The sequence below is a fragment of the Rhinopithecus roxellana genome, chromosome 9 (assembly GCF_007565055.1).
Source record: "Rhinopithecus roxellana isolate Shanxi Qingling chromosome 9, ASM756505v1, whole genome shotgun sequence".
Taxonomy (NCBI): domain Eukaryota; kingdom Metazoa; phylum Chordata; class Mammalia; order Primates; family Cercopithecidae; genus Rhinopithecus; species Rhinopithecus roxellana.
Window position 1 is genome coordinate 60,656,518 of NC_044557.1, and position 22,105 is coordinate 60,678,622.

Below are 22,105 nucleotides of genomic sequence, written 5' to 3' on the forward strand. Positions count from 1 at the left end.
TTTGCCCTGCTCCCATCAACTCACTAAACTTCTATCACTGTAGTAACTCCAAGAACCAGTGAGACAAGAAGGAGGACTGTCATGAGCTGCCTCTGCACAACTGTTGAATTCAATTTTCTTTCTTCAGTACTCCTTCTCCCATGTTTCTCTAGTGCCCATACTTTATTCAATATGTAGTGTTCAGTAGCAGAGACATTTGAAATAAAGCTTCCTTATCATGGCTGTTAGGAAAAGTAATGGCAAAACTATTGGATACAGGTAAATTCTAGTCTGGTATGGTAGGAGAGGTGAGCCTGGAATGGTCCTTTTTACATATCCTGCAGTCTGATTCTAATAAAAGTAGACACAGTTCTGGTACATTACTCTGTGGTTATTTCTAGAAATATAAATGAGTGTTATTTTATATATATATATATATACACACACACACATATATACATATATATATATTACGTGTATATATATACGTATATATATATTATTTAAAAAAGAAAAAGGAAGTACTACCTACTTGATTTTTTAAAAGTTTAAACATTTATATATATACGTATATATATATTATACGTATATATATAAATATATATATAAATGTTTAAACTTTTAAAAAATCAAGTAGGTAGTACTTCCTTATATTTATATATATATGTATATATATAAATGTTTAAACTTTTAAAAAATCAAGTAGGTAGTACTTCCTTTTTCTTTTTTAAATAATAACTATGGAAGTGCAAAAATAATACAGAGAGATTCTATTGTGATCTTTACCTAGCTTCCCCAGTGGAACATCTCTACAACTCTAGTAGAATGTCAAAACCAGGAAATTGCCATTGGTACAATCTATAGGCTTTATTTAGGTTTCAGCAGCTGTTTCTAGGTGGGACTTTCTAAGGATTGCAAACCCCATGGCTTTTTCTTTTTAAGCAGGTAGAATTGAGGGTGCAGTGCAAGCAAAGGCTCATGTCTGGTCTCTTCCTTTCTTTCTGTATTGCCCTCCTATCCCCCATCATGTGAAAAATAGATACTAGAAAACTCATATCAAAAAGTACAGTCTGGATGCTTACTTTGCAAGGTAGTATGTTGGGTGCCCAGGAGGACATGAATGACTATAAGAAGAAATGGTTCTGTATTTTGGAACCATTTGTTTACACAGAAATATTCAGCTCAAGACAGTACCTATTTGCAAAGCATGTAAGATTTATTCAGTACTGTTCTTTGGGTTATAAAGAGGGAACTATTCTTCAGTATAGGATGTACATCCACTTATCCTCCGTAATCGTATGCCTGGTGGCTGTGCTAGAGCCTTTCAAAACTAATTCAGGTATCACCTCCTATATTGCCTGCCTATGTTCACTTACTACTACATTTTTAGTAGGCATGAGTACCTACTAACTGTCAGTTCCATACTAAATCCCAGGAGTTCAAACGTGGATTCTACACATTCTCTACCCACAATGAGTTCACAGTTTAGTGGGAGACAGAGACATTTAAGGAGGAAAATGCAGTAGAGTGTTATCAGAGGTATAAGTAGAGGTATGAGTAGGATATATCTTGAATGCTGTGGCATTTGAACAAAGGAGGAAAAAAATGAATTTCTTTTGAAGAGAGATAACTGTTGTAACAAAGAGAACATATGAGAAGAGGAGGCTGGAGGCAGGGAGATCAGTTAGGAGATTATTGTGGTAGTTCAGGTTGAAGCAAGATGACTGAAACGAAGGTGGAGAGGAAGGCCCAGGGGAAGGGATGGGTTTGGGGGCTACTTAGGAGTTAAATTTAAGAGCACTTACTGATTAACTGACTATAGAGTTGTAAAGAGAGTGAGGTGTCCAAAATGGTCCCAGATGATGGGGTGGTGGAAGTGCCATGCACCAAAAGGGAGAGTCTGGGAGAAGAGCAGACTCTGGAGGAAAACTCATGACAGGGGTGTGGACGTATTGAGTTTGGGGTGTCTGTGGGATGTCCAACCTGAGAGAGCTCATTCACTTATAGATGAGTTCAAATGATAGATGGTGCCTTGGTGTGAATGACTTTGCCAGTTAAACTATATAGTAGGACAAGAAGATCAAGGAGAAAGCCTTAGGAATCACTAAAATTTAAAGGACAGATGGGGAAAGGGACCCTGCAGAAGAGAGTGAGAAGCAGAGCAGGGCAAGAGGAAAAAGAGTATTTGGAAGGAGAGGCAGTCAACAATATAACATGTTTTACCTGTCAGATATGATCAAAATGGAAATGTTTTCATTGGAATTAGGGACAAAGGACATCCTTATTGATCTGTGTGAGTTCAATTTCAGCTGGCTGGTTGCAGGAGACAGCAAAACAGTAGATCAGTGGTGATTTTTAACTATGAAACAGTTAAGAGTTTGGTATAAGGCGATTTAGTTAAGTGCTAACATGGAGTGTAAAGGAAAGTGTAATTGATATTAATTATTTAAGAAAATCCATAATAGAATGTTACAGCAGAAATGCAACCCCATTTTTAAATATAAAGAGAGATTTCAAGTACATTGTTCAAGGTCAAGCGTCTAAAGAGGAACAGTCAGGACCAGGTCCCAGGTCTGTTTACTCCCTTTATAAAAGAAACTTCTGAATAGACTGTAGTTTAAAGGAGCAAATGAATGTCTGGTGCAGAAAAAGTGATTGTTAAAATGATGAATCAGAGCTGTATAATTCTATTGTGAAATATAACTACTTGTTTGATGATTTATTCATTTATTCTATAAATATTAATAGATATTATGCTATTTGTTTAATATGCAAAGACAAATAAACACATTCGTTGTAGAGAACATGCTTGGTGAATTTTATAAAAGTAAAATATTATTGCCATTAAGTGATGTAGTCTAGCAGGGTGACAGACACAAAAATGATAGCATACAATGTGCAATTGAAAAGGCAGGAAAGGGTTCTGCCTGGTAGTTGGAGACTAGTGAGCTGGATCTTGCATCATGATTGTGATTTCTCCAAATGGAGAAAGGATTAAAGGGAACTTTGAACAGAGGGAACAGTATGAGCAAAATCAGACCAGTATAAAGAATGTCTGTAACTTCACAGACTGTTAAACAGCCTGGTGGGGATATGATATAAAGGTAGGGAAACAACAAAGAATTATTGTGAAGACTAGAAAAGTATTAGTTTGTTTGTGCTGCTATAACAAAATACCCGAGACTGGATAATTTAAAAAGAACAGAAATTTGTTTTCTCACAGTTTTGGAGTCTGAGAATTTTAAGATTAAGGCACCAGCATTAGGCGTCTGATGAGGTCTGCTTTCAGCCTCCAGGATGGCAACCCTGTGACTGCATCCTTTGGAGGGGATGAATGCTGCATCCTCACACATGGAAGGGACAGGAGAGCAAGAGAATGCTTCCTTAACTTCTAGCCTTTTATAAAGGTGTTAATCCCATGCATGAGGGCAAAGCCCTCATGAATCACCTTCCAAAGGCCACACCTCTTAATACTGTTGCAGGGGATTAAATTTCAACATGGGCCAGGAGTGATGGCTCACACCTCTAATCCCAGCACTTTGGGAGGCTGAGGTGGGCAGATCCCCTGAGGTCAGGAGTTCGGGACCAGCCTGACCCACATGGTGAAACCCCGTCTCTACTAAAAATAGAAAAATTAGCTGGGTACAGTGGTGCATGCCTGTAATCCCAGCTACTCAGGAGACTGAGACAGGGGAATCACTTGAACCCATGAGGCAGAGATTGCAGTGAGCTGAGACTGTGCCATTGCACTCCAGCCTGGGTAACAGAGTGAGACTCAGTCTCAAGAACCAAAAAAAAAAAAAAAAAAAAAAGTTTCAACATGAATTTTGGAGGGGACACCATCTCAAACCATAGCAAAATTCATAACCATAATACTGAACAGTAAATAGTGGGGACAGATGTTTTAAGCCAAGGTGTCCTTTGATCTGTGCTTAAGATAAATCTAGTGGCAATGTGGAAGATGAGTTGGAATGGGACCTCTGTTTAAGGCAGTGAGATGTGTGCAGAAATGTGTCACATGAGTGATAATGAGGTTGTGAGCTAGGGAAATGATGGTAAGAGTGAAGAGGAGGGAAGTTAGTGAAGAAAGAATTTGAAGGCAGAATTACAGGCAGGGTTTGCCAAGTGTTCACCTGTTCTTCCTGAGGGAAAAAGAAGAATCCAAAAAAACCCCTCAGTCATTTCTAACTTACTGACTAGGGTGGGGAATAAAGGGAGAGCAAGTTTGGAAAGGAAGATTCTGAGTTTGGTGTTGGATATTTAGAATTTCAAGTACTTTGGGAAATCTAGGTGGACCATACATGAGATCCTAAACACAGCATAGTCATAGGCCTTGCTTATGGTGTTAAGTACTATAACAATATATTTAATCATGGATCCCCAAGAAGCACTTAAAAGTAGTATATAAGTTGGAAATGTATTCAGATACGTGGAATAGAAAATCTGACTTAGCAGCTAAAACAAAGAGTTTATTTTTCTCACATACGGGGAAGTTGGTGATGCTAGTGTTGGTTCAGCTGCTCAGTGATGGCAAGACCAGTTCTCTGGGACTCACCATCATGGTTATAAATAGCTGATACAGCTCTAGAAACGTGACCACTTTCTTCTCAGGTGCTACTGTTTGGGTCTATTTGGGCAGAACTGGCTCACGAGGCCTCCTCTGGCTGGAAGGTTGGCTGGAAGAGTGGGAAGAAAATTGTTGAATTCACTTAAATATGTACTTTCCCATCCTATTAGACATAATTCCTCTTTTTTAAAAAAAATAATTTGTAATGCCTCCTTTATTATCCTGAAATAAACATCATAGACAATCTGCTTATGTATATTTTTAAATAATTATCCTAACTGTAATATAAAGGAACAATTAAAGGAAAGTAATTTATAATTATTTCAAAATGTGAATTCTAAGGCATGACTGCACTAGAAGACATAATGAAGAAGTCAGATTCTTGCATGGTGAATGTGACAGCAACATATGCAGATGATACAAGGGTATAGTAATGGTGTTTCCAGTACCACAGGCAGCATATTCATTTGTGTTTTACTGAAAAGATGACCAATTTTGGGTCAAGTTCGGCACAAAACACAGCATAGTCTTCTCTTGATATACAAGATAGTTGTTTCTTGAAAGAGTCAACTTGCATCAAAACTGTGCAACAACAATTGTGTATTCGTATACACAATAGAGTTATGTTCCAGGCCAAGGTAATAGGTTTTTGCACATTTAGAAAGCTATTTGGAATGTGGAAGAGTTCGTAGTACACAGATTGTCCCCCACATAGCTGTATGTCTAGTGTCCCTGGCCTCTGCCAACTAGTTACCAGTAGAATCCCCAATACCATGGTGACAAGTAAAAGTGCTCCCCCCACATATTCAAAATGGCCCCTAGGGGCAGTATCATCCATATTAAAAACAACTGGCTTAGATTAATGGGACTGGACACTTTGTACTCCAAACAAAGTGGAAGTTAGTTAGCAAGGAAAAGGGGGAATGGATATTGAATAGGGAATTAAGTGTCTACCAATAGTAGGAACTGGGTTTTCCTTGTGTTTGTATCTTTTCCTAAATTCTTGCAGAATTCCTTGCATATAGTGAGTTCTCAATAAGCTTTCTTGAATGACTGAATAAATAGTTGGAATGTAAGCTATGGAAAATGGAAACTCAGTATTATGTGAGCTTTGAATTTAATGAAGGCAAAAATCTTCCTTAAGATACTTAAAGGGCTAACTACCGTAAATCCAGGAATTTTATCAGAAGTTGGGAAGTGAACTTTGGTGTGCCAGTGTCTGTGCTAGGATTTAGCACTTCTGGACTTTCTGTCTGTTACACATGCTAGACTGAAGACTGAGGGTTAAGTTTATATCAGTGAATCCTGTTCAGGAATGGAGGGTTTAGGGGAAATATTTAAGTTTTCATGTAAGTAGTATAGAAGAAAAAGTAACTGGCACGATAAAAGATCAATAAATCTCAGGCTTTAAATCTTAACTCCCTCTGTCTTTTAGCACATTCTCTTTCCACTGTGTTCTTTTCCACTTCTGTTTGTCTATTCACTCTGGTATTTTTATCATAGTCTGAGACATTTTCAAATGATAATTTTTGGGAGAAATATTTAGAAATAGAATCAAAGGGCTTTGTTTTGTTTCCTCAAAATATAAACCTATTATTAGAATATAATTCACAGTATGAGAAATGTAGATTTTGCTTGAGTTTGCTTCCAGATTTAAGTAGAAAAGAAAGAAAATGACATTATAAAGAATTTTATCTCTTTTTTGTGAAAAAGATAATCTGTAACTATGGACTGTGAAGACAATATATGAAAAGCAAATCTTTTTCAAACAGTGCTGCAAAGTTGCCTTTGAATATATAACTTCTGAATTCAAAAGCATGATACAGCGTGGGTTTTTTAAAAGAGTAGTTTAACATTTTGAAGGGTATAACATTTGATAGTTCCATACTTTGAATTCAAGTGAAGGAACAGTAACTTCAACCTTTTGTTTATAAGAATAAGGAGCACTAAAAAATGTTGTGTAGTTTCAGTTTAGACATTTCAAGTAGTCTTGTAATTTCTTGAGAGAGCAGTAGAGTTTTTTTTTTTCAATTCGTTTATTAGTATTTTAAGGTTTTTAAATGGAAGAAAATCTTGAGTGTCTTTGTAAATGAATTGCATCTTTTATAGGCACAGATGACTTTCACGGCATTATTTTCATCCCCATGGCAACTTTATAGTATGTGGCCTATGGAGAAAATGACAAATAGGTAGATGATAAGTTGGGGAAAATGGTGGAAGGTACAGCAGCAATAGGAAGGAAGTAATCCCCAAGGTTTGCTTGAAAACATCTACTTTGGTTTTTTATTTTTTTTTAACAGAGTCTCACTCTGTCGCCCAGGCTAGTGTGCAGTGATGCGATCTCGGCTCACTGCAAGCTCTGCCTCCCGGGTTCATGCTATTCTTCTGCCTCAGTCTCCCAGGTAGCTGGGACTGCAGGCACCCGCCACCATTCCTCTGATCTTCACTACCTGCTGTCTCTTTAGCATAGATAATTCATCCATTGCCACATCGAGACAAGGACAACATATGAAGTTCCTCAAATTTTCCAAATAAGCCATTATTACCTATATGGTTATTCCCTAAAAGTTTCACACTGAAGTAAACAAGTGTTTTTGGTCATTTCATGCCAACAAACCGATGGCCCTTGATCATCATCCTTTGAACTGACTCCAGATCTAGAATGAATTTTCCGATGTATAGTGACCCTAAGTCTGTGTCTTAGGAAAGAACTTTTTTTTTTTTTTTATTTTATTTTATTTTATTTTATTTTATTTTATTTTTTTTTTTTTGGGCTCACTGCAAGCTCTGCCTCCCGGGTTCACGCCATTCTCCTGTCTCAGCCTTCCGAGTAGCTGGGACTACAGGTTCCCACCACCACACCTGGCTAATTTTTTGTACTTTTAGTAGAGATGGGGTTTCACCATGTTAGTCTTGATCTCCTGACTTCGTGATCCGCCCACCTCAGCCTCCCAAAGTGCTGGGATTACAGGCGTGAGCCACCAGCCTGGCCAGGAAATAACTTTTTAAGGTTGCCCTAGAATACCGATCATGATTAAGTTTTACTCTGTCTGTATATTTCATTATTTTAATTTTATAATACATTTCTGTTTCTTGCTTAGAATTTATAAATTATGTATCAGATTATGATTTCTGTGTTTTAAAAATAACTATTATATCTTATAGTGATTTTCTTAAGTGGAATGTGATATATCAATATTTTGTTCCATTTTTGTGACTTCTCCAAATATAGATCACTAGTAATATTATTTTCTACTGTTTATTAATGGAAAACTACCTTAGTTGGGCTAATGTAACTATCTAAAGACAATAATAATAAAATTCGATAGTGCTGTTAGAGAGATATATAATTATGCATTCCAGCTAGGGATTACATCAATGATTTTTAGATTATGTTCCAGGGAAAACCAGGTTTTGAGTCAACTAACACCCATTTATTGTTCACTTATGTTGAGGGTTCTAGGTGATTTCTCATGTAGCTCATTGTTTTGTGCCTTCAATCTTAGTAAGTCTTCCAAAGTGCTGCTGATATACTCAGGGAAAACTAATTTTTTTAAAAGATTATCTTTTAAATTAACCTACTTTTAAAAATAAGCATTATTATGTTTGTGGAATTTGAAAATACAGTCTAGTTAAGGTATTTAGAATAACACCCAGTTTCTGTTTTAAAGTGATTATATCATTTTAGTGTCAAAATTAATTTAATTGACCATATAAGGAGACATTAAGTATTATTATAAAAATGGCATGTTATGGCCAAGTGTGGTGGCTCACGCTTGTAATCCCAGTACTTTGGGAGGCCGAGGTGGGCGGATCAAGAGGTCAGGAGATCGAGATCAGCCTGGTCAATATGGTGAAACCCCTGTCTCTCCTAAAAATACAAAAATTAGCTGGGCATGGTGGCAGGCGCCTGTAATCTCAGCTTCTCGGGAGGCTGAGGCAGGAGAATCGCTTGAAATCAGGAGGTGGAGATTGCAGTAAGCTGAGATTGCGCCACTGCACTCCAGCCTGGACAACAAGAGTGAAACTCCATCTCCAAAACCTAAACCAAAAACAGACAAAAAAAAACATGTTATTTATTAATACAAGTGACATACATACAAAAGGATATCTGACTTAGGCAATGTTATTTTCTGGACGTATTTTTTAACTAGACTATGACCTAAGTTCCAGCAGTCCCTCTAGAAAGAGTACCATTTCCTCTTCTCTGCTTGCTGAGCCATTTCCTAAGACTGTCTTCATATGTTATGTCTTCTCTAGAGCTTTTCAGCATTCCTTTTGTTCTTCTTTTTGCTCTCCTGGTACTCTATGCATGAGACTGTTTGAATATATATATATTATTTTAGTTATTTGCCCCTCAAACTGCATTTGGGTTTTCCTCATTGATTTTCTATTTCATGTAAATGCGTACGGTTTCCTATAAAAAGACACAATTTGTAATCCTCCAGGAAGTCTGTGTCAGTCAGTCAAATTACCTGGTTGATTATAGTTTCTGGTTTATCTGCTGCCTGGGAATCAAAACACAGGTCTTGATTAACTTTCTACAAAGTAAGGATATGGACTAGGGATCACTAAGCTCTCCTATATATCTCTACAATGGTGTCATTATATGATTCTAATCCATCACTAGAAATGTATTGTGAAATAGCTAATTAATGTTTGCAGAATGCTTAGAGAACTTTTAATGAGAAGTGGATATTTGTGGTTAGTGCTAATGAATAGATGTCTTATGAACCTTTTTTTTTTGCACCAACAACACATTGGAAAAATGTACTTTCAAGAATAAATTTCAATCTGGTGAAATTTTGTTATTACCTAACAAAATGTAGCTTTTAAAAACAAGTATCAGTATAGTGGCTTTAGTGGCTTTAGAAACCAGGACCCTATGCAGGTAAATAGTTGTAATAAAAAGGGAAGCAACAGCAGTGTATAGTTTTCATAATTTTTCAAAACATTTTAAATATGATAGCAATTTTTACTCTTACAGCTTAGTTGTGAAGGAGGCAAGGCCAATACTTTTATAGTCTAGGGAAGCTAACACCTAGAGAGATTAAAGGCTCATTTATTTCTTAAATAAAAATGTATTGAGTGCCTATATTTGAGTATAACAATCGAAGGTGCAGTGGTGAATAATTTACCCTACTTGACTTTGATAGTAAGGGAGACAGGTTTATAAACAAACATATTAGCTGATAACATAGTTAATTATGGTAGAAACACAGAAGATGATGCAAATAACTCTGGGGTGTTGTTTATTGAGCCTTTACAGAAGAGGTAGTTTTTTTTTTTTTGTTTTTGTTTTTGAGACGGAGTCTCACTCTGCTGCCCAGGCTGGAGTGCTGTGGCCGGATCTCAGCTCACTGCAAGCTCCGCCTCCCGGGTTCACGCCATTCTCCTGCCTCAGCCTCCCGAGTAGCTGGGACTACAGGCGCCCGCCACCTCGCCCGGCTAATTTTTTGTATTTTTTAGTAGAGACGGGGTTTCACCGTGTTAGCCAGGATGGTCTCGATCTCCTGACCTCGTGATCCGCCCGTCTCAGGCCTCCCAAAGTGCTGGGATTACAGGCTTGAGCCACTGCGCCCGGCCAGAAGAGGTAGTTTTTAAAGCATTTTCATTAAAGAGTAAGTGTAGGCACTGGCCAGATGAAGGGGAGGAGGTGAGGAGAAGGATCTTTCAATAAAAGAGAATGAACATATGTAAAGACCCAGAGTTACGAAAGAGCCTGTGCATTTGAAGAACAGCGTGAAGTTCAATGCAGCTAGAGCATTATTGTCCAATATAAATATGAACACAAATGTGCAATTGAAATTTTTCTAATAGCCATACTACAGAGTAAAAAGAGACAGGTAAAATCAATAATAACTCATTTTATTTAACCCAATATATCTGAAATATTTATATTTTTTTCAACTTAAGTCATTAAAATCAAATCAGGTGAATATTTAACACTTGCAAAACATTTCAGTTTGTCTTCCTTCCTTTCTTTTCTTTTCTTTTCTTTCTTTCTTTCTTTTTCTTTTCTTTTCTTTTTTTTTTGGGGGGGGGGGGACTGGATTTTGCTATATTGCCCAGACTGGTCTCCCTGCCTCAGTCTCCCAAAGTGCTGGGATTACAGGCATGAGCCACTGCCCTTAGCCTAAGACATCTCAGTTTGGACTAAACACATTTCAAGGGCTCAATATATAGAAACGTAGCAATGCATGTGTATGTATGTGTGTGTCAGAGAGAGAAAGAGAATGAGAATGAAAATCTGTGTGCTCTAGAGGAGGAGGAGGATAGATAAGGTTGAAGTAGTTGTTGGAGTCATATTTTTAAAGGCTTTGCATGCTGGCTTATTTTAGAATTTTTTCTTAAAATTTAGTAGTGAAGGAACAGTTTTGAAAATTTTGAATTTGTTATAGACTAATGCTTTTGCAAAATAACAATAAATTAGAAAAGTGAAAGTAAAAAGACATACAAAGAGAGGCATCATTTTTAAATCATTAAATTTGACAGATGTTGTCTTAATCTAGTTTGTGCTGCTATAACGGAATACCACAGACCGGATAGTTTATAACTAACAGAAATTAATTGGTTTACAATTCTAGAGCCTAAAAAGTCCAAGATTGAGGGGCCACATCTGGTGAGGGCCTTTTAGCTGCATCAAAACTTTGCAAAAGGCATCACATGGTGGAAGGGCAAGAGAGGGAGAGAGAAAAAGCAAGAGGGGGTAAACTCACTCCCATGATAAGGAACCCATTGCCTCAATAAAGGCATTTGTCCTTTCGTGAGGGCAAAACCATCATGATTTAAACACATCTTAAAGGTCCCACCTTCCAAGACCATTACGAAGGCAATTAAATTTCCACATGAATTTGGAGGGACATAGTATTCCTCCCATCATGTTTTTCTTACATACAAAGCACACTTACTTCATCCCAATAGCTCCAAATTCTTAATTCCTTCCAGCACCAACTCAAAAGTCCAAAGTCTTATCTAAATCAGATACAGGTGAGACATAGCACAATCCATTCTGAGGCAAATTCCCCTCTAGCTGTGAGCCTGTGAAATTATACAAGCTATCTATTTCCACAATACAATGGTGGGACAGGTATAGGATAGACATTCCCATTCCAAAACAGATAAATAGGCAAGGAAGGGGTAGCTGGTTCCAAGTAAGTCCAAAACCCAACGGAGACAACAATAGTAAATCTTAAGGCTCAGAAATCATTTTCTTTGACTCCATGCTGCCCTGCTTCCTGGACACACTGGGGCAGGGGTTGAGCCCCGAAGGACTTGAAGAGCCCTGCACCTAAGGCTTTGCTGGATGGTTGGAGTCTTATGCTTACAGCTCTCCCGGGCTGGCTTTGCGTGCTGGTGTCTACAGTTCAGGAGTCTCAGGTGTGGTTCTGCCCCTGCAGCTTCACTAGACATTGCTTTAGTGGGGACTGTTTGTGGCAGCTCTGATCCTGCAGCAGTTTTCTACCTGGATCCCCAGGCTGTCTGATACAGTCTTTAAAATATAGGTGAAGGTAGCCATGCCTCCACAGCTTGTGAACTCTGTGTGCCTGCAGAATTGGCACTGTGTGGATACCACCAAGACTTACTGCTTGTGCACTCTGGAGCAGAGGCCTTAGCTGCACATGTGCCTGTTCAAGTCATGGCTGTAGCAGTTTAAGGGCACTGCACCAGAATGTGGCGAACAGACATTTGAGGAGGTGAGGTGCAGGGCAGTGAATTCTGAGGTCCCTTGGGTGCCTCTTTGGAAACTTTGCCCTCAAGATTCTAGCTTGTCTCAGAGATCCCTAAAGTGCCTTTGGGGTCATTTTCTCATTGTCTTGATGAATAACACCTGGCTCTTTTCTAGCCCTACAAACCTTTTTAGCAAGTGGTTATTTGGCCACACCCTTTGTTTGCATGCCTAAGCACATATTTTTATTCTTTACATGGCCAGGCTCTGAATTTTCACAATTTTTATGTTCTGTCTCCCCTTAAATTATAAGTACTGTCTTTAAATTATTTCTTTCCTCTCACATTCTATTATATACATTTAAAAGAAGCCACACAGCTCCTTCAGTATTTTGCTTAGAAATTTCTGGCCGGTGTGGTGGCTCACGCTTTTAATCCCAGCACTTTGGGAGGCCGAGGTGAGTGGATCACAACATCAGGAGATCAAGACCATCCTGGCTAACACGGTGAAACCCCGTCTCTACTAAAAATACAAAAAATTAGCCAGGCGTGGTGGTGGGCGCCTGTGGTCCCAGCTCCTCAGGAGGCTGAGGCAGGAGAATGTTGTGAACCCGGGAGGTGGAGTTTACAGTGAGCCCAGACTGTGCCACTGCACTCCAGCCGGGGAGACAGAGCGAGACTCCATCTCAAAACAAAACAAAACAAAAAGGAAATTTCTTCCATCAGATATTCTAGTTTGTCACTCTTAAATTCTGCCTTCTGTTAAAGCACTCAGGCATGGACACACTTCAGCCAAGTTCTTTGCCACTTAATAACAAGTGGCCTTTACTACAGTTTCCAGTACATTGTTCTTCATTTCCGTCTGAGACTTGGTCAGAATTGCCTGTACTGTCCATATTTCTGTCAGCATTCTGGTCATGAATCTCTAAGAAGAATCACTCAAGTAATCTCTAAGAAGTTCCAGACTTTCTCTCTTGCTCATCTCTTCTTCTGAGCCCTTCCCAAAATTGCCCTTAATTCTCTATTCATTGTAATCTAGGCTTTTTCTAGGTTGCTCTTCCAAATTCTTCCAGCCTCGCCCCATTATGCAATTTCAAAGCTGCTTCCACATTTTTCAGGTATTTGTTATAACAACCCACCTCTCTGGTACCAATTTTTGTCTTAGTTTTGTGTGTGTGTGTGTGTGTGTGTGTGTGTGCGTGTGCGTGTGTGCGCGCGCGCTGCTTTAACAGAATACCACAGACAGAGTAATTTACAAAGAATGAAAATTTATTGGCTTGAGGGTTTTCTTGCCACATCATAACATGGCAGAAAGCATCGCACAGAAGGAGGGCAAAGAGGGGATAAGAGAGATCAAAGGAGGCACAAACCCCCTCCCGCAATAACATTAGTTTATTCATGAAGGTGAAGCCCTTGTGTCCTGAATACCTTTTGAAAGTCCAACCTTATAATACCATCACAAGCGCAATTACATTTCAACATGAGTTTTGAAGGGGACAGATGTTCAAACAGTAGCAGACATACAGTTTATATAAAAGTGTCTAAACCAGTGCTATCCAATAGAACTTTCTGTCATGATAGGAATGTTCTGTCTATGCTGCTTAATATAATAGCCACTAGCCACAGGTAGCTATTGAGTACTTGAAATGTGGCTAGTGTGACTGAGAAAATGAATCCTTAGTTTAATTTAATTTTAGTTAATTTAAATTGAAGTGACCATACGAGACAATTGATTACTATATTGGACAGCATTGAATACATTTACTCTTAATCTCTGTATTTACCTATTGTGCATTAGTAAAAAACACTTTGTGCACTGGCGTGGCCCACAAACCATGCTTTGAGTAGCACTATTTAAAGCATGGACTCTCGCGCTAGAAAGCCTTTGTATGTCTTTGGCAAACTGCTTAATCTCTTGGTGCCCCAGTTTCCTCATTTGTAAAATAAAGGTAATAATAAACTACCTAATAGAGTTGTTGTGAGGATTAAATGCATTAATGAATGTAGCATACTTAGCCCAAGGTCTGACACACAGCATGCACTACATAAATGCTTCCTGTTATTGTTATTATGATTATTATTGTTATTATGTAGGTGGCAGATATCAAACAGTTAAGTGGTAACAAAGCCCAGTCTTTTTATTAATTCTCTGCTTTTTGCAGTAGCTTAGACTTTTTCCTTTTAAAAACATACCACAGTTTGTGGCATCTAGTGGCTTCCAATAAATATCTTTTGAACATAAGTATGAAGTACTTTTCAAGCACAGATGAAGAAGCAATTATTTTTCTGAAGGGAGGATTGGTAAAAATATTGAGAACAGATGACAGTGGAGAGGGCCTCAGTGGATGAGTCTGACAGGCAAAGAGGACAGAACGCACCTGGCAGAGGGAGCAAGGATACCCATTTGGATTATACTCTATTTAGGAGACTATACAGCAGGTAACACTGCCTTAGCCCTATCACTGCTACCACTACTTCTTTCTCTTCTTCCCAGTTCTTTTCTTGATTTATCCTTTTAGCATATTTGAACAGGATTAATAGGTAACACGTGATTCTACAGTTTTAAGAGAGGTCAATCATTGCCTCTTTACTTGTTCATTCCTCGAAGTAACAGTGCCCGAATTTCATGGTGGATGTTGGGCAGTGGTTGGGAAGGGAAGGGGAATGCTGCTTGAAAAGCAATCCCTGGGTTATGGGCAGGTAGCTGTGAGATTCTTTTCCCTTAAAACATAATGTTTCTTATTTATGTAGGTTATCTTAACAAGAAAACCAACTGGAAAAAAATGAAATTCCTTATCTTCGCATTTTTTGGTGGTGCTCACCTTTTATCCCTGTGCTCTGGGAAAGCTATATACAAGAATGGCATCTCTAAGAGGACTTTTCAAGAAATAAAAGAAGAAATAGCCAGCTATGGAGATGTTGCTAAAGCAATTATCAACCTAGCTGTTTATGGTAAAGCCCAGAACAGATCCTATGAGCGACTGGCACTTCTGGTTGATACTGTTGGACCGAGACTGAGTGGCTCCAAGAACCTAGAAAAAGCCATCCAAATTATGTACCAAAACCTGCAGCAAGATGGGCTGGAGAATGTTCACCTGGAACCAGTGAGAATACCCCACTGGGAGAGGGGAGAAGAATCGGCTGTGATGCTGGAGCCAAGAATTCATAAGATAGCCATTCTGGGTCTTGGCAGCAGCATTGGGACTCCTCCAGAAGGTATTGTTTGTCTTTTCAGTTTGATTTGCATTTTATAAAACTAATGTCCCTTGGTGTAATTGAGTACAATATGCATGATTCGTATTATAATTTGGATAATTTCCTATTCCATTGGCTTAATGAGTTCTCTACCCTTTTTCGTCCTCCTGTTTTTTTTCACTTCTGTTTCTTTTGTGAAAGAGAACTGATCATGTTGGATGGCTTTTTAAATGTAGAATCTGTAGCTACTGGTCCGTGATACTTACCAGCCCTATCACTTTATAATTGCTATCTAGTTAAACATTAGCATCATTCTATGGATAATTGAAATATGCATAAACAGGATACAAAACTATGACTTCTTCCAAGTGACTTCAGTGTGAATTATTTTTTAGAATTAATGAAATAGAGAATAGAACGTTGCACTCTGAATTGATTTAATTATTTTTATAGAACTGAGGTTTCTACTTCAAGGAATTATCCAAGGTTGAGTTCTACCTTTACTTATAAGCACCCTGGATCAGCTTTATCAGATAATATGCAGTAAATGCCCAGATCGGAGATATATAGCCAGTCATCAGGGAGCTATCAGTTAGCCTTGAATATATCCATGGGCTAATTTCCAGTGGCAGAAGGAGTTTCTATTCTTTTGACTTTTTTGGATGCCAAGAGAAAGGCCCAGTGAAGAAGTACATTGTCAGTTTAAAACATTATTTATCGAGATATAATTCACATACTATGATGTTCACCCATTTAGAATGTACAAGCGATTTTTAGTATATTCACAGAGTTGTACAGCCACCACAATCTAATTGTAGAACATTTTCATCACCACAAAACGAAACTCTGTGACTATTAGCTGTCATTCTCCAGTCTACCTATATCCCAGCCCTAGGAAACCACTAATCTGCTTTCTGTCTTTATGGATTTGCTTATTCTGGGCATTTTATGTGAATGGAATAATACATTATGTGATCTTTCGGGAATGTTTTTTTTCATGTAGCATACTGTTTTCCAGGTTCGTATGTTGTCACATGTTTCAGTATTTCATTCTTTTTATTGCTCTGTAATATTCCATTTTATGCATGTATCACATTTTTATTTGTCCATGCATCAGTTGATGGACATTGAGATTATTTTCACCTTTTAGATATTATGAATAGAGCTGCTGTGAACATTCATGCACAAGTTTTTCATGTGAACATTTGTTTTCATTTCTCTTGGGTATACAGCAAGAAGTAGAATTGTTGGGTCATATACCAGCTCTGTGTTTAACTTTATGAGGTATTGCCAAACTGTTTTCTGAAGTGGCTGCACAGTTTTTTGTACCCACTGACAATGTATTAATTTTTCCATATGCTTGCTAACACTTGTTATTATCTGACTTCTTGGTTATAGCTATTCTAGTGGGTGTGGAGTGGTATCTCATTGTGGTTTTGATTTGCATTTCCCTAATGACAAGTGATGTTGAGCATCCTTCCATGTTCTCACTCACCCATTTGTTTACCTTCTTTGGAGAAATGTGTATCCAAATTCATTGCCCAGGTTTTAATTGGACGATGAGATTTTTATTATAGAGTTTTAAAAGCTTTTTTATGTATTGTGTATACAAGTCCCTTTTCATATATTTGATTTACTAATGTTCTCTCCATTCTGAGGATTGTCTTTTTTTTTTTTCTTGATGGTAATATTTGCTACAGAAATATTTAATTTTTGATTTAGTCCAGCTAATTTATTTTATTTCTTTGTTGCCTGTGCTTTTGGTGTCATATCAAACCATTGCCTATACCATAGTCACAAACATTTACTACTACTATTGTCATGTATTTAGGTCTGTATATCTTTACTCTCATCTCCTATTTTCTTCTAAGAATTTTATGGCTGCCATCCTTACATTTATATCTGTGAATTAATTGCGTTAATTTTTGTATATGGTAAAAGATAAGGCTTCAGCTTTCTTCTTTTGAATGTGGCCATTCAGTTGTCTCAACTTCATTTGTTGAAAAGGCTATTCTTTCTCCTTTAATTCAGTGCATTACATTAATTTATTTTCAGATGTTAAAAAACCTTGCATTACTGGTATAAACCACACTTGATTATAATACATAATCTTTTTTATATGGTGCTGAATTAAGTTTGGTAGTATTTTGTTTAATATTGCATTTATATCCATAGGGATATTGAATTGTAGTTTCATTTTCTTTAAATGTCTTTTTTTTTTTTTTTTTTTGTATCAGAGTAAGACTGGCTTCATGAAATCAGTGGCAAAGTGTCACCTCATCTTCCATCCTTTGGAAGAGATTACAAATGACTGCTATTAATTCTTTAAATTTCTGGTAGAATTCAGTGAGGCAATCTCATTCAGGGTTTTCTTTGTGGGAAGACTTTTAATTATTAATTCAATTTCTTTACTTGTCTAATCAGATTTTCAGTTTCTTCTTGAGTCAGTTTTAGTAGCTTGTGTCTTTAGAGAAATGTATCTGTTTTATCTAAGTCATGTAATTTGTTGATGTACAGTTATTTATAGTATCTTATTATAATTTTTTATGTTTGTAAGGATAAGGGTCTAAATCACTGCTGTCACTTGCTTTTGGGCAGAAAAACTTTGTTTAGATTTTTCTGGCAGCAAATTCTCTAAGCCTTTATTCATCTTTATCTCTTTATTTAAATTTCAGTTTTGAAAGATAGTTTTACTGGACATGAGATTCTTAGTTGACAGGTTTGTTTTTCTTTTCTTTTTTTCTTTTTTTTTACTTTCAGCACTCTGAATACATTATCCATCCCATTGCCTTCTAGACTCCATTGTTTCCTTTTTTTTTTTTTTTTTTTTTTTTGAGATGGAGTTTCCCTTTTGTTGTCTAGGCTGGAGTGCAATGGCACAATCTCAGCTCACTGCAACCTCCACTTCGCCAGTTCAAGTGATTCTCCTGCCTCAGCCTCCCAAGTAGCTGGGATTACAGGTGCACACCACCATGCCCAGCTAATTTTTTGTATTTTTAATAGAGACAGGGTTTCACCATTTTGGAGAGGCTTGTCTCGAACTCCTAGACTCAGGTGATCTACCTGCCTAGGCTTCCCAAAGTGATGGGATTACAAGCTGGAACCACGATGCCTGGCCTGGACTACATTGTTTTTGATGAGATGTCAGCTGTTACTGTTTTGGAGGTTTCCTTGTATGTGATGAATCATGTCTTCTTTATTGCTTTCAAGATTTTCTTTTCCTTTTTGATTTTTGTGATTTTGACTCTAATGTATCTAGGTATGTATATCTTTATTCTCATCTTACTTGGACGTTGCTGATTTTCTTGGGTGTGTAGATTGAAGTTTGTCATCAAATTTGAGACGTTTTCAGCTATTATTGCCACAAATTTTTTTTCTTCCCTTTTTTCTTTTTCCTCTCCTTCTGATACTTCCATTTATTGTGTGTTGGTGATTTAATGATGTCCCATATTTCTCTTAGGCTCTGCTCATTTTTCTTTATTCTTTTTTTTCTTTGTTCTTCAGATTGTATGACCTCTATCAATCTATCATCAAACTTACTGATTCTTTCTTCTATTAGCTTAAAGCTACTATTGAGCCTCTATACTGAATTTGTCTCTTTAGTTACTATAGTTTTAAACTCCAGAACTTCTCTTTGGTCTTTTTAAAAAATAATTTCTGTGACTTTATTGATATTTTTTATTTGATGAGATGTTGTCATCATATCTGCCTTTAGTTCTTTAAGTATGGTTTCTTTTTTTTTTTTTTTTTTTTTTTTTTTTTTTTTTGAGGCAGAGTCTCGCTCTGTCGCCCGGACTGGAGTGCAGTGGCCGGATCTCAGCTCACTGCAAGCTCCGCCTCCCGGTTTTACGCCATTCTCCTGCCTCAGCCTCCCGAGTAGCTGGGACTACAGTCGCCCGCCACCTCACCCGGCTAGTTTTTTTTTTTTGTATTTTTAGTAGAGACGGGGTTTCACCGTGTTAGCCAGGATGGTCTCGATCTCTGACCTCGTGATCCGCCCGTCTCGGCCTCCCAAAGTGCTGGGATTACAGGCTTGAGCCACCGCGCCCGGCTAAGTATGGTTTCTTTTAGTTCGTTGAATATTTCAATAATAGCTGCTTTGAAGTGTTTGCTATATCCCACATCTGGACCCCCTAAAAGACAGTTTCTACTACTACTTCTTTTTTTCTTGTGTATAGGTTATACTTTATTGTATCTTTTTATGCCATAGTTTTAGTGTATAGGTTATACTTTATTGTATCTTTTTATGCCATAGTTTTAAAAACAGAAAACCTGAATATTTAAACTAATGTTTTATGGCAACTCTGGACACTGACTCATCTTCCTTCCTTTCCCCCATCCATTTACTTGGTCGTTCATTTGTTTAATCGCTTGAATGTACTAACTCTGTGACATCTATTTCTCTTACACTGTTCAGCTTCTGATGTTCCTGTTTAGATTGTTTTTTTTTTTTTTTTTTTTTCTTTTAGCTGGGTTCCCTATGAGTCACCCATAGGTCTGCATAAACCACTTATTGGTCAAAGGTTATGCTTAGGTTCCTTTAGCCAGTTATGTTTTTACTCTTTGCCATTGGATGTTTTTGTGACTTGGAGTCTGTTATTACAACTTAAGAAGTTTATTTTTTCCCCCAACTTTGGCCAAGGCCAAATGCCTTGGAAGTTCCTTGTCTAATCACTTCTGAGAGGGTGCGGCCTTGGGCATGCACACAGCCTTCCAGATTACCAGAATGCAAGTAATTTTATTTATAAGCATGGCTTAATAGTATTTTCTCCAGGGTCAGAATAGCTTATTTTTTAGCCAGTGTTTGCTCAGAGGTTGTACTTAAACACCTTGAGTGAGTGGGGCTTCTGCCCTTTGTTGATGAATCTGTGTGGAGCTTGGGAAATGTTTTCAAATCTGACCCATGTGTTGTTTTGATTGTACCTGCATAGGTATAACCTAGGACATGTGTGTAGCTTTTCAATCCCCAGGGTTTACTGGGATCCCAGGAAGGCCCTTCTTGGTTGTTTCTTTCTTTGGTTCTGTTAAAGCTATGGTTCTGCCATTTTGCTTGTTGCTAGCAGTATCATGAAGCTACCAGCACCCCCTTAATTGTTCTTCACCAAGCTCTCCATTATTTTCAGCAACACCCTTAGGTAGGGAATTCTCCATTCTCTGCACTAAAGGAAGTCACTAACATCAGTAAGAACTATGGAGCTCTCCATCCTTATGACTTCTCTCTTCCCCTGGGAGAACATTCGTGCTACTCCATGGGAGCTAGCAGTGATAGTGGCACCACCCAGTGGCACCCAGAGTGAGGCACCCAGAGTGATCTTCTTAGTGGGTGATAAGAAGGGAGGAGGAGGTAGTTCTCAGCCTTGTTGGCTTGCAGCTTCCAGTGTGGGACCACCTCCTATGAGTGAGCTGAGAAAGGGGTGATCAGAGTCTTAGTATTCTTTTTTTTTTTTTTTTTTTTTTTTTTTGAGACGGAGTCTCGCTCTGTCACCCAGGCTGGAGTGCTGTGGCCGGATCTCACCTCACTGCAAGCTCCACCTCCCGGGTTCACGCCATTCTCCTGTCTCAGCCTCCCGGGTAGCTGGGACTACAGGCGCTGCCACGTCGCCCGGCTAGTTTTTTGTAGTTTTTAGTAGAGACGGGGTTTCACCGTGTTAGCCAGGATGGTCTCGATCTCCTGACCTCGTGATCCGCCCGACTCGGCCTCCCAAAGTGCTGGGATTACAGGCTTGAGCCACCGTGCCCGGCCTATAGTCTTAGTATTCTTGATAGCTACTTAGCATGGAGTTTCTATCCTATGAGTAGGACTTGGGTAGAGGAATGGCGCCTCAGTTCTCTTGGCATTGCTTGACTAGAACAGAGGTTCTGCCACAAGGTAATGGGGTTGGGGAATGAGAAACACTGGTAGCCTGTCCTTCCAAAGGTGAAACTATTGCCCTAAACTGAGAATTGGGTGGAGAGGAAGCTCTCATGTTCTTGTCTGCACTTGGTCAGAATAGAGTACCTGTAATAGAGTTTCTGTAACATGGAGCTGGGGGTAGGAGAGGAAAGCAGATCATGACCCAGATGCCACAGAATCTTACTGTTCTCATCAAGACTTGGTAAATTTTCTTGGATGAATGTTACCCTTTGCTGTATGCCCTTAGGACAGTTTTGAGAGACATTAAATTATTTTTTAAAATAATTCTTCCCACTAAATATATTGTGGGTTGAAGATCTGCTGAGTTACTCATGCTGCCATGCTGGAAGAATCACTGGGATAGCCAGTTTTGATTTCTCTAAGGCTGCATGAATGGGTGGTAGAATTCTCCAAGGTGTTAGGAAGCTCCTCAGCTTGGGTTTTATAGTGTTAGTCAGGAGTTTCCTTCAGTTGCCTTCTGTTAAATGCTAATCTATGTTAGATACCAACTTAAATCCTGCTTTTTAAGCTCTCTCAATTGTACAGTTATCTGAAAAGGATTAGCACTTTTTTTTCCCAGATGAGAGAACCAGACTCCAAGAGGTTATATAATTTACCAAGAGTTGCACAACTGGTAAGAGGCCTTGTTTGGACATGAACAACTGTCAAACTCCAGAGTTTGTGCTTTTAGTCATTAGACTATATTGCTTCTCATTCAAATATTTTAATGTTGTTTCCATTTATAAGATTACTATTTTTAGCCATCTAGCTGAAGCAGATCTGTTTCAAAAGCCGTTGATACC

The 22,105-nt window shown here is 38.2% G+C and overlaps 1 protein-coding gene across 2 annotated transcripts in view; it reads left to right on the forward strand.

Annotated features, from left to right (window-relative positions):
* CPQ (carboxypeptidase Q) overlaps positions 1-22,105 on the forward strand; it is a 502,032-nt gene that overhangs the window by 121,070 nt on the left and 358,857 nt on the right. For both annotated transcript variants that reach the window (XM_030937692.1, XM_030937691.1), the window contains exon 2: positions 14,966-15,430. In XM_030937692.1, coding sequence (XP_030793552.1) covers positions 14,998-15,430 — 433 coding nt within the window. In that variant the 5' untranslated portion in view covers positions 14,966-14,997. The remainder of the gene's footprint in view (positions 1-14,965; positions 15,431-22,105) is intronic.